This window comes from Pieris rapae, chromosome Z, assembly GCF_905147795.1.
Source record: "Pieris rapae chromosome Z, ilPieRapa1.1, whole genome shotgun sequence".
NCBI lineage: Eukaryota > Metazoa > Arthropoda > Insecta > Lepidoptera > Pieridae > Pieris > Pieris rapae.
The window spans coordinates 9,471,982-9,485,084 of NC_059534.1; the positions used below are offsets into that span (position 1 = coordinate 9,471,982).

The 13,103-nt window shown below is 31.5% G+C and overlaps 1 protein-coding gene across 1 annotated transcript in view; it reads left to right on the forward strand.

Annotated features, from left to right (window-relative positions):
• Nucleotides 1–3,255: 3,255 nt before the first annotated feature.
• Nucleotides 3,256–13,103, forward strand: part of LOC110999041 (gamma-aminobutyric acid receptor subunit beta-like) — a 32,660-nt gene continuing 22,812 nt past the window's right edge. The window contains exon 1 of the mRNA XM_022267919.2: nt 3,256–3,382. Coding sequence (XP_022123611.1) covers nt 3,297–3,382 — 86 coding nt within the window. The 5' untranslated portion in view covers nt 3,256–3,296. The remainder of the gene's footprint in view (nt 3,383–13,103) is intronic.

Consider the following 13,103-nt stretch of genomic DNA (forward strand, 5'->3'; position numbering starts at 1 on the left):
TCAGGTTCAGGTCCTGTTTCTAAATGTAAATTTAGAGTGTTTTTTTAATAAATAATTATAACAAATTAATAAATTAAATTACCAAATATATGTTAACTTTGTTTTTGATATAAAATCCACCACGCCCGGTGCTGCATAACGGTGCTATCTGAAGAGACTTATTGTACTAATCACACCTATACTCGGAGAATTATCGAAATATTTCGGACCTTCAAAGCAAGTGCATACCAATTCCTAAAACAGACACTGCACTCACTAGCCTGCACGCATCTGAAATTCGCAAATACTAAAAGCAAACAAAAAAGTTTGATTTTAGCAAACTGTCGTAACTGAACATTAAAACTTTAGTAATAACCAAATGGGTAAGGGGCATGGGATAGACACATTGTTTCAGGTGTTTTATTAAATACTATTTGAAGAAAGAAGGTGACAAACCAAAACTACGATTGGGGTTTCGAATATAGGATGTTATTCTCATGAGAACTATAAAATGTTCTTCACCAATGTCTTTGGAATACTAGACATTTGTCGTTAAGTTAAATGCAAATGTTAAACAATTTAAATGCAGCTGTTTCGCTCAAATCTCAGTTGATATTAAATCATTCGTCATAGAAGCAGCCTATCTCGGAATGAATGCGTCGGTACAATATTTAAAATCACAATGTCGACGGTAAATTACCCCTCCTTGAATAGTACTGTGCCGAGAAGAGCATCTTCACTATTCAGACGCTCTTAAATTTTGTACAAATGGTTTAGGGTATGCATATAAGTTTTTTATTCATTTTTTACATTACTAGTGTGATATGTTTCAGTTTAAATTATTTACATATTGTAAATATATGGTTTATAGAAATTGGATAATATTTGAGTACGATATTCGAATTTGCCTTACGTGTGCTACGTTTCGTTCATAATCACCCTTTTTTATTTAAATTATGCTTGTTACTTAACTAATTTTAGTGATATTATTACAAATTAGGATGGGTACAGCTGACTGTATCTCTTTTTAAGATTGTTCTCTACAATACCTTATGTCACCATTATTGTTCGTTTCGTACGTAGATTAGGAGTTTTGATTGGGATTGGAAAATTGTCTGAAGCTTAAACGAAATAACCAAGACCCTTTACATCAAGTTGCGAATAGGATACCGGTTTTATTTATGAACGTAAAATTATTTGATTTGTAGCTTATCGATATTAGAAAATGTTCGATTCAGATTTTATCTCTATATATAATATTATGCAAAACTCAGCGACGCTTGTGATGAGAAACCTTTTGTGCTTGCTTTGCATACTGATCTATTTTTCTCTTGTTACCGAACTGGCGAGAGGACTGGCGAGCCACTTCGCAAATATTTTCAATATTTATAGAAATCCCGCCGTCTCGCAAATCCCGTCTACGCTTTTGTTGCATTCAGTGACGTATTTATATAAAATGGATTCGTTTGAAAGTTTATAGTTTCTTAAATGTTCTTATAAATGGCTTTACAAGTGGTGGGTGTTTTTGATTGTTAAAAAGATAAAAGTTTCGCTTGATTGAGTTGGTCAAACGGTCATACGTCACAATAACGCAAAACGGTTCGTCTAACGTCTTTTGTTTTTCGGTTTTACCCCTCAGCTAGTATGTCAATATTTTTTCTTAATAAATCTTTAAAAAGGCTATATTTTAGAAATGTGTATTGATAAGATTACAAAAAAAAATCATATGTATGCCCTTATTTTGAATTACTGCAGTATATTGTTTCAATTACTCACCAAGACTAACTTCATACAAGTAGCTATGGGGTGTTGTCATTTACTCTTGTTATTGACATTTCTAAACTTCTATACTATGAAAGCTGTACGCTGGGTACGACTGCAAAGTTACCTTAACTTTTGTGCAAGTTTGTTCAGTAATAAATTCATACTTTAGTTTTGAGCGTCACCTTTCTAAAGTTGGGACTGTTTCGCTTTCACACATAAATGCCACTCGTTTATATTTTTCTGTTGGAGTATATTCGTTTTATAATTTTATGCATTTGTAATACAATTTAATATACAGTTTTTTTACGCATTTAAGATTACACCTATTTTGTTTTTTGTCTATAAAATATTCGGTAGTTAAATTGTTCTTTATAAAACTTTGTATAGGTACCTATAACAAACGTGATTTCCTTTTTTAAGCCTACTTTTATGGGATGCGAGACAAACGAGCAGTCAGTCACTTGGAGTTAACTTGCTGCTTAGCGCTACCTATGAATACTAGGATATTTGTAAGTGCTTGTAAGCGCTAAGTAGGCATTTAAAGTAGTACGTTCTACTCGAAGCCTCGTACGTCGTAACCTTTTGGAATGGAACTGGCGGCAAGATGTGACTGTATAAGCACGCTGTTATGAATCGCCAGACATCAAGGCGGGTTGGACTTTTCAACAATTATATTATTACATGTTTGTTGCGCTTATAAAAATAAAATTAAGACGCATTAATACAATGATTGGACTTATTATGCAATATATTTAATTCATCATTAATAAATTACACTGCATTTCCTCTCATCCTAGAGCGCGTGTGTACGAGGGTCCTTAGAATAAAAATACCTAGAAAAAATGAAATTTGTAAGCCTCTCATTCTTCGTCGGCTAACTAGAACGCACTACTTGTGCGGACGGGATCGTTTCAGTCGGGGATAATTAAAAAGTAAACAAAACAAGGAAGTATCTAGACGTTTCAGCGATAAATATTTCAATTAGAATTTTATTTTTATTGTTCGTAGAAAACAGTGAACACGTTTACGTAACTCAGGTTGATTTTTTAAAGTGCAACGTGTTTTACAATTCTCCAACTAATTGACACAACGTGGATTTTATTCACGAATGTAATCAACATTTCCCTTCTTTAATTTATTTTATCTTTTATAACGTTTTCCTGTTAAACTTGAAAAGCATCGTTAATTGATATTATTGGACTTAATAATACATGTAAATCGTGCGAGCACAGTTTTTAATTAGTTTTTCTCGGAACACAAACAGTGCGTACAAATGGATATCGGTGAAATCGAAAGTAACATGTTAATAAAACATGAGCGGTGGCGAAAAGTCGGTGCGTCGCAGCGTCAAGATGAAGCGTTTAGTGCTTGTCGCTCGATAAGTGTTGAGGATTTGAACACCAACATTGCGAAAGAAAACGCCCGGGTTTGCGGTCGATAGACACGTAAGCGCAGGCGCGAGTAAATGCTGCTACAGAAGTCGAAAGATCGCATCAGTCCGCCGGCAAACTGGAGAGCGGTTGCTGCCAGCAGCGCCGCTGGCACGCGGCGGAATGACGACTCGTCCGCGTAACATGCGATTTCTCGCGGTCGTATTTTCGCTCGCTATAGCATGGTTACCACATGCCGACCAAGCCGCGTGAGTATTCTCACAACATCATGATGTCATGATCAGCATCATTTAAGTCATCATTGATGCGCACCGAACCCGCACCATCCCGCATCGATCACCGCATCGCGAAACCATAGCGTGCGTGCAAGCATTCAAATCAAATTTAAAATTCCGGTTTTTATGATTTAATTCGGCTTCACAAACTTTTTTAAAAGTATTATTATTTTAATAATTATTAAAAGTAAGAAATTATTATTTTAAATATTCGAATTTAAATAAAAATATTAAGTTATTATTTTACGTAATTATTTCTCTTATCGTTGAGAAATTTACTTCCGGATTTAGGATTTAAGAATTTTAATATCCCAACAACTAATAACATTGATTGATCATTTTAAGTGAAGAAAATATAAACTTTCGTTTACTTATGAAGTTTAATATTGTCTATTACTCTTTAAAGTAATTAAATTTTAAGTGTGATTTCCAGTGAAAAATACTTATTAAAATTTTAAAAAAAATTTACAACTAAACAAAGTACTTAAAAAAATAACCCAGTGCAAGATTTATCAATATAAATTCAAAATAATATGTAAATAAACGGATTTCCTGAATCTTAATTGATTCTTTTAATCACATGTGTCCGAGCATTTGAATTATAAATAATCCCTATATTCCATAAGTTGCCAAAATTTGCTACAATAATTTAATAGTGTCGAATAAAAAGGAATAAAATTTTATTTAATCTTAAATCAATTTGATTTAAATATTTTTATACGATTTTTTTAAACTAGATAACCCGGCAAACTTCGTAACACCTACATATATTTGTGTCAAAACTCATTTCAAAATGTGAAAAACAGATCAAAGAGATTTGACCTCACACGTTATGAAAAACAAATTTCTAAATAAAAACTAATGGATCCAATGCCAATTTTCAACAAAAATACCGTATTTTTATTTCTAAAAAGACAAAATCATCAAGTGCTTCCCAGCTAACAGGAAAATTTTTATTGAAAAATTAATCTGTTGTTTAATGTATTTCTCTTCTATATTTTTTATGTTTTCACCGCTTAATTAATTCCCTGAACTTCCACAAACATTGGACGATCATAAGACAATCACACAGTAATTCATTGTTTAATAAATAAATTTTGTATTTGAAATAAAATCAAAACTGTTTTCAATCCATTCAATTTAAATTAATTGTATTCAAAGGATAAGGCTTAGCTTATGCGAACAGAAGATTGAAATTACATATCTTTAATGGATCTAAACGCGAATTTATTTCATTATTTACTATAAAACAATAGTGATCAAAACAGACTCATTTAATATAAGCGTTCATCAATTTTATTTAAATATCGTAGAAGTTTCTCTTTTTAAAAAGATAAGAGTAAATTTATTGAATGTGCCTTATTGGAGTTCAAAATTTGGTTGCAATACGAATGACACAAGAATGAATTATTTCAAAAGTATGTAGTTGTGGAAATTAAAATAATAATAATTAAATCAATAATAAAACCAACTGCTAACACTAGCATAATTCTGAAACAAGAATGAAAACAATTAGATTTAAAGTGCACACCCGTACGTCGTAGTGATACTTTGGGCTTTGCCTCTAATCTCCTTGATTCGCACTCTTTTGTTTCTATCAAGCTAAGGATAACCGATATCCTGACAAAGATTACCATACAATTAAAACACATTCAGAAAGTAAATGAAAATAATTATTATAAATAAAGTTTGAATACAACAATTACATTTGAAAAGTGCAGGAAACTCAAAACGTTTTAGCCATACAAGAAAGATATACTTAGCGCTTTGCTTCTATCTTAATATTAAAACTCTTTTGTATCTACCTAGGAGATCTCAGTACGACCGGTATCCTCAAAACCTTTACCATAGAATCGCAACATATTAAAAAAGTAAATGAAAAAAATTTAAAACCACAAATGAATACAACTATTACAATTTAAAAGTACACTCCCGTTTGTCGAAACTCAAAGTATAACTTTCTTGGACCTAATTAACCTTAGTACCGAGAGCAACAGCAAACCAGGTTTAGGCTTCAATTCTGCGCGAAACATAAAGAAAAAATCTAATGTCGTTCCAAAGTTTTTCCTTTGCCTACCTTCTATAATCTATTTGTATCTAGCAGATCTAAACAAAAACCGGTATTCCCACAACCTTCGTAAGCATTGAGAGTGTCCATGGGCGGCGGCATAACTTAACATCAGATGAGCCTCGCGTTTGCCCCGTTCTATATAAAAAAAGTAACTGCCGTTTATCTGATAGAAGGAATAATTTTCAATTATTTCTTCTTCTTCTTCTTCAAGTGCCGCTCCATTACTGGAGGTTGGCCGTTAGTTTCCTGAAACGCGTCCCGTTCTGCGCCAGATGTAACAACTCTTTTTTTTTTTCAATTTCTAACCCATTCCGAAAACTTATCATAAAGTAATATCAATTAATCTTTAATTCAAATTGAAGTAGGCAATGTAATTCAAGATCTTAAACATACATTGAATTAAATAGATCGACATTAACTTTCGCTTTTCACAAGCTCATGAAGCATAAGAATATTATTTTAATAGCGAAAGTACTTAGTTACGTCTAGCCACTCAGTCTAGAGCTTCTTGTTTTGAAAACGTGGTGAATTACGCAAAACAGTTGTAACACGATAATGGACTAGAAACCTAGATTAACTTCCACAATAACCTATTTAATAGGAACTACGTCAGAAATAGGATTATTAATGCTATTTATACACAACGCTCTAATGATACAATCTATTTACCAAATATCATAAATACTTTATTTACTAACTTATTAAAGAAAATATCATAAAATTCATGCTATATTAATTTTATCTTTTTCTGTCAAATTATGTATGTAGGAAGATAACGTATATATTTAATTTCAATTATATTTAACATAAATTAAGAATCTTATAATAAACGAAAATTCAAAATTTTTAAGTTTAAATACTAATTATTATATAATCAATGGATCGAATTTGAATAATGGAATTACACGCTCAATTTGTTTCAAATGTTATCTAACCGACCAAGGATATACAAGCATTGCTACACTACAATTAAACACATATCGCTTTCACAGCACTTCTTCTAAACAGCCGTTTAGACAGAACCATTCATTAAAAATAATTGTTTCTTAAGATTTACAAAAGTTATAAAACCTCATTTCCAAGCTAAATCCCACTGTCTAATTAGCTGTTAACTAAGGGAACACGAATCATACCTACTTTACTTATTTGAGATAATAATTTGCATCTCTGAGTAAAACTGTCTAAGCGATGTCGGCGTAGAATTGAGACTTTTCATATATTTAATTTGTCTAGAAGAGTTTGTGGAATCAAAAAGTTTAAGCAATCAAGTAAAGACGTTGTATAAGTTCACGTATATCAGACAGGGTATACCAGACAGTCAGTCTCTAAGTTTTATTTTATTATATAATAACTTATTTATTTATAAGAAAAAGGTCTTATTGGGCCTCTAACCAAAGAACTCATGTAACTATTAAGAAAGTCAGAAATAATACGTAATTATTAATAAAATTCAAAATATAAATTAACTAATTTGATTAATGATGAAGTAACTACTTCATCATTAAAATATCGGTTTATGTTAAATTCCGGTAATTAAGCTCACTAATTTAAGAGTGGACGAATATCATATTAATTTAAACATCGGCTGCTGATTGAATAAATTATTTTCATGGAGGCTTTGTGATTATCAAATGTTAAAAGATTTTACGAAGCTGTTTAAAATACAATTCAGAAATGAAAATTAAATTGTAAAACAAAGTATATTACGTCACTTTACACATTTAATTCAGATATTTGGATATGCTGCAAAAACTCAACCAATATGGATGACACTAAAACTAATCCCTTAGTTGAATTCAGAACTAATAACTTAATTTACGAAATTTAGCACAGCTAGATAAGCTATAACAGCATCCAACTCCAAAAATGATATATGTTATCATTTTTAACGCTATTTTTAACTTTTGTAATCGGCAGTTTCCACAATTACTTTATGTTGATTTATCGACTGTAATTCTTCTGGCAAAGCAAACATTTTCGCTTGTCATTACCAAAACAATACAAGATTTTGCATCTTATATTATTTCTGGCCGTCACTTCCAGCTAATTTTTGCTTCCTACAAGTTACAATTTAAACAAACAAAAACCAAAAAGAAATATCAATACTAGCGTCTTCCACAGTCTAACAAACTAAACTAATTGTGTCATCTGTTAATACAACATAGATAATCAACAATCTAAAGAATCTAATATAAGAAATATAATTATTTCTTTACATATAAACAGATAACCTCTCTTTTAGAAATTGAAAAATAAAACATACAAAGCATATAACCTTCACAATTAAAAATTACCCGCATAACTGCTTTACGAAACCACTTACGACCATTTGCATTTCGCTTTTATCTGATGGAACCACTAAATGGATGAAAACCGATAAGGTTTTTATGCAGCAATGCTGAAACTATAATTCCGTTATCCTTAAAGTGGTATCAACGTTAGTATTTGAATACTGTCAATTCAAATTGGTTTTATTGTTTGACAAAGTGAACCAAATATATTACCCTATTACAATGCACAAAAATAAAAAGAAATTTTCATATGAAAATGTACAATAGATAAAGTAACGAACAGATACTGCCCAAGGTATTGCAATATGTTCCCGAAAATATCAACAAGTTTTATGTTGATTGTGCGCCACCATCAGATTCTAGATAGTGTTTAATAATGATAGATTGATCAAACATGTTTGATTGAGTGCGACCCGTAATTACCCGCCCTTTGTTGATTATATGAAATTCATATTATTTATTGCACGGATGCCTAGTTTTAGTCAATAGTACTCGTGGACATGTAATTTAATTAATGCAGTCAGCAGTTTACAATGAAATTGAGGCCGTAGTAACTCAGTTATTCATTTAATCATGTACTTGACGCAAGATACGATCATTATAATTATTCGCCAGCCGCCTAGGCAGTCTTTTGACCAACCGCTTGCATGTCGTTCGATATTTATTTAATAAATTGCACAATATATTGGGATAGAAATATAATTGAAATGTGAATTTTGAAAGCAAATTTTTAAAATCACTGGTACTTTCACATCATAATTTCTGTATAATATTTTATTGTAATAAAGTAATTTTAATAATATGTATTAATCAAATATATTATTTTTAACAATACCCATACAAAGAGACCTCTCAAAATTTCACCCGGTTTTAAAGACACATTACAAGTTTGAAGTTTAAAGCATTTTATGTCAAAATGTCGGTACAGGAAATCCAATTTCGATAAAGTTTTAAATTTATAATTGACATTAAGTTCCAAAGTGGCTGTCGTCATAAATTTTAACAATAGTACCTATATCAAATAATAAATCAGTGGCGCTTCAACCTTTTTAGGTCTGGGGCCCAAATTTCTCCATCTATTTAACGCTCATAATAGGCAAGTATGTAATCAGCCTACTGTGTCTGACGCACGCCAACTTTTTGGGTCTAAGCTAGTTGTTTTCCTCAGGATGTTTTCTGATGATGAATATTGAACACGCAATTTGAAAAAAAAAGTCCATTGGTCGAGGATCGAACCTACGACCTCAGAGATAGGCCAATACCTGCTCAGCTTATATGACATAGGCGAGGCAAAAGTTTTTTTTACACATATTTCGTTCAATTGTGATCGATCCAGTATCCCGTCCAATCGCACGCTGTGGTGTCGGAACGCGTCGTGTACACATTCCGTTTGACCATCGTTAATTAATAAAATTGGTTGACGAACGATAAAAAGCTTTACAATTTTATATTGTAACAACATTTTTTTACGCAAAACAACAACAGAATGAATAGAGTGATCTTTCATTGGAATTCAAAATAAAAACAACTCAATTACTTGAAAAATGAATTTGTCTTCCCACATTGTTTACAAACAGTCGCTACTCAATCAAAAATTGAGCTAAAAAAGAGGAAGCAATCAAAATAAAAATATTTAGAAGCCCAACAAATGTTGGAACAATTTTCTGGATTATGTCATGTAGTCAATGTTTATACAAAGTTAATTATTTGATGAGCTGATAGAGTAATCGTTTTAATATGGCGCAAATAATTAAGATACTGGCAAGGTCTGGCTCTATTAATTATACATGAAATAATTTTGTTTTAACCGTGGCTGTCGTTTAATATTAATTAGTAAATCTTTTTGGGTGAACATTTTGTTTATTTTAGTCATGCTATACTATCGAAGCAGTCCCAAAACATCACTACAATAGTTAGTCCATGTACGAAAGCTGTTTTCAATGAAGCATCAAGAATGTCAACATTCTTTTCGCATTAATTCCGATCTTCAAAAAACTTTATCTTATACTCAAATATTATTAACGTTGTGATTAAAAGAGTCAGTTTAGCATTGAAACTAATAATTGATTAACCTTAAAATAACAAATAACAAGGCAAGCCAAACAAAATACAATAACTATATTTAATCGACTAAATTGGACATTATAAAAATAATTTAGATTATTTTTAAAGAAATAAAAACTGTTGTCTTAACGATACACATTATCAACTAATACAAAGATCGAATATATTAAATGAAGAAAGATTTGAATTTCATTTAAAACCTGTAGTGTTGAAAGCGCAAAAACAAAAACAAGATAATCCGTGAGATTGATGCTCTAAGAACCTAAATCAATATTTGAATGTGCATTAAAAACTCCGCAGAATTGAACAAGCATTGCTTCATTGCAAAATTTTCCGTGGAAAACGCTTACATACTTTTTGTTTCACGGCGGTGTGTTCAAAGTTGTGTAATAAACGTCAAAGCATGTGTTTCTACAGTATTTTGCAAATATTGAACGCCTATTAAATCACCAATAAATCCATCTGGTTTGTTAATTTTCGGATATTTTAATAAATTAATTGACAGGTATGATTTTATATTGCCGTCGATGTACAACAACGATTGGTTGCTGTATTATACATATCAGTATCTTACAAGCTGGAGACTTTATTATTAAATGGTAAATGGCTACAGAATTAAAATACTAAAGCCATAAAATCATTTTAAGATATTAATACACCACTCATACTTGTGGATGACAAAAGAATAGGATTGTCTGCTAGTTATTCTGTCAAACGACGAGATCGATGTGTCTCGCCTTTCACTAAGAGCTTGTATTGGACAATATAATTCACCGATAATAGAAACAAATTTATCTAGAAATCACTTGAGAATCTTAGAGAAGATTTATCGCTTCTCCTATTAACTTTGATTGTCTGAGCGATGTTCATATTGCTCAGCCCGTTATCTGGGTCTAATAAGAATTATATTGAGATCTAATAAGTATGAAGGTAATTAATATGCTATATTAATATTGGTATATTAGATAGCAATCTTCTAAGATTAAGTCAGCTCATATATGGAGATCTAACGAAAGCTAGTTAGTAGTTCGCCAAAGACAGAGAGGGATAGAGGTATCCGCGAATTTGAAAAATAACAAAATGGACATTTTTTTTACCTTAAATGTGACGTTTATCTTTAGCCTATTTTATAAAGAATCATCGCGCTTACCTCCTTTGTCTAATGGCTTGACGGGACTACAGGTTAATGATTTCCGGATGGGGCTGAAAATAAAAAACCTGCTTAGATATCTCAGTAGAAGTTATAAGTGTTACCCCATCGTAGTATGAGGAGATATGGAGCAAAAAGTGTAGCCTCATAAAGACTTTTATTATTATTATTATTATTATAATCACACTCGAATACTACACATCCTCCCCCCATACAAGTCTTTAAGAGATATGTCATCGCAGTGTCAACTTTTCGGTCATTAGAATTATTTCTAAAAATGTATACGTTTATGCGTAAAATAGGGATTGTATCTCTGTTAATAAAACAAATAGGTTAATGTATAAAAAAAACATAATTGGTCTAATCAAAATACTCGACGAAAATTACACGTTTCCAGAAAATACTGCTTGTGACTTAGAACTTTTGTAAAGCCTTCATTGTTTCAAAGTTAGAATTTTATGAGTTTTTTTACGAGCGACCAGAAATGTGGCTTCAACTTAAAACGCCGGCAACGCACTCGCAAACCCTCTGGCATGGAGAATGTCCATGGGCGACGGTACTTAACATCAGGTGAGCCTCCTGCTCGTTTGCCCCCCGTTTCTATAAAAAAAAACTTCGCAATTCACTTAAATATTTGTATGCGTAGAAACTATTCTTCTTTTTAAAATTACTAGTAAGCAATTGTATTTTAATATTATGTATAATATTAAATCAGCGACTAACTTTAAGTACGTTATAAAACCAAAGTTTCATAACAGAAGCCTACTAAAGAATTTGCAAGTTCAAAATAAAGCTTTCACGTAAATATTTTTCAATTTTATTAGGAAATTTTTGTATCAAATACTAATTATCTCCATAGGAGAACAAAGTACGTTCACCGAATGCTCAACTAACATGGGTTGTTATCACATGTTGATAATGCTGGTGATGATGACGATGCACTTCTAATAAACTCAGACTTACACTAATAGATAACTAACTGCACAGATACGAAACTCAAACCGCAAACTTATCGTTCACTTCTTATTGTACTTCATTTATATAGCATCGTAAATACAATAATGAAAAAGCATATTCCCTAAGATGCCGAGTAGGTAAATAACGACTAAAGCCGTGTAACTCTGTAAATTTTTATTGTATTAACACATAGAACAATAAGCTGGAATTCTCTGTCATTTTCACTTCCGCACTTGAAATTAAATAAACGTGAGCAAACATTGTTTTTCTTAGTAACACTTAAAACGCTTAAGAAGTATTATAAAGATTCACAAACAAAACAGTTTTTTTTATAGAAAAGGGAGAAGGCTCACCTTATTTAAAGTGTCACCCATGGACAATGCCAGAGGGTTCGCGAGTGCGTTGCCGGTCATTTGAATATTAATACAACACTCTTTTATTGAGGGACCTTAAGTCAAATTTGTTTAAAAATACTTCAGTGGGCATCACAAAGTGGTGGTTCGCGGAAAACTGCCTAGATAAACGTTAAGTTTCACTTTTAAATAATTTTTAATGACACATACAAAATTAAAGAGATACAAATAGCGACATTTATATAATTGATTTTGATTTGAATTAGTGTTTTAATGGAAAACAATGAGATACGTAGCCTATTAAATATTCAATTACAACCCATTAAATATACTCGATTAAAACGTGCATAACACTGCACATTTTAATCGAGTATACACAATGGCTTAATATTAACGGAAATCGATTAACACAATTTTTTAAGTAAATCCATACATACATTTATAAAGTTCATATAAGTATGTATGGATGTACTGAAAAAACATATTTAATATATAAAGTTTGAAACCAAACTTTGAACGCTCAAAACTACAGGTGTAATTGCGTTATTCCGCGTGCGGTGTTCCAGGAATTTGCAACAATCGCTGATCACTCAATTACCTTCAAACTCGTGCATTATTCGACTAACAACTCTACTGGCAATATTGTCCTCTATTGTAAAGGAAATTTGTATTTGAACACATGAATTGGTGATTCGCTATTAAACTGATAAATTCAGATATTTGTTTTTAAGCAACGATGAACTGAAATTTATGTAGAATAATATAGTTTGATTTATTTGCCTAAATATAACCATGGCTGGGAATAACA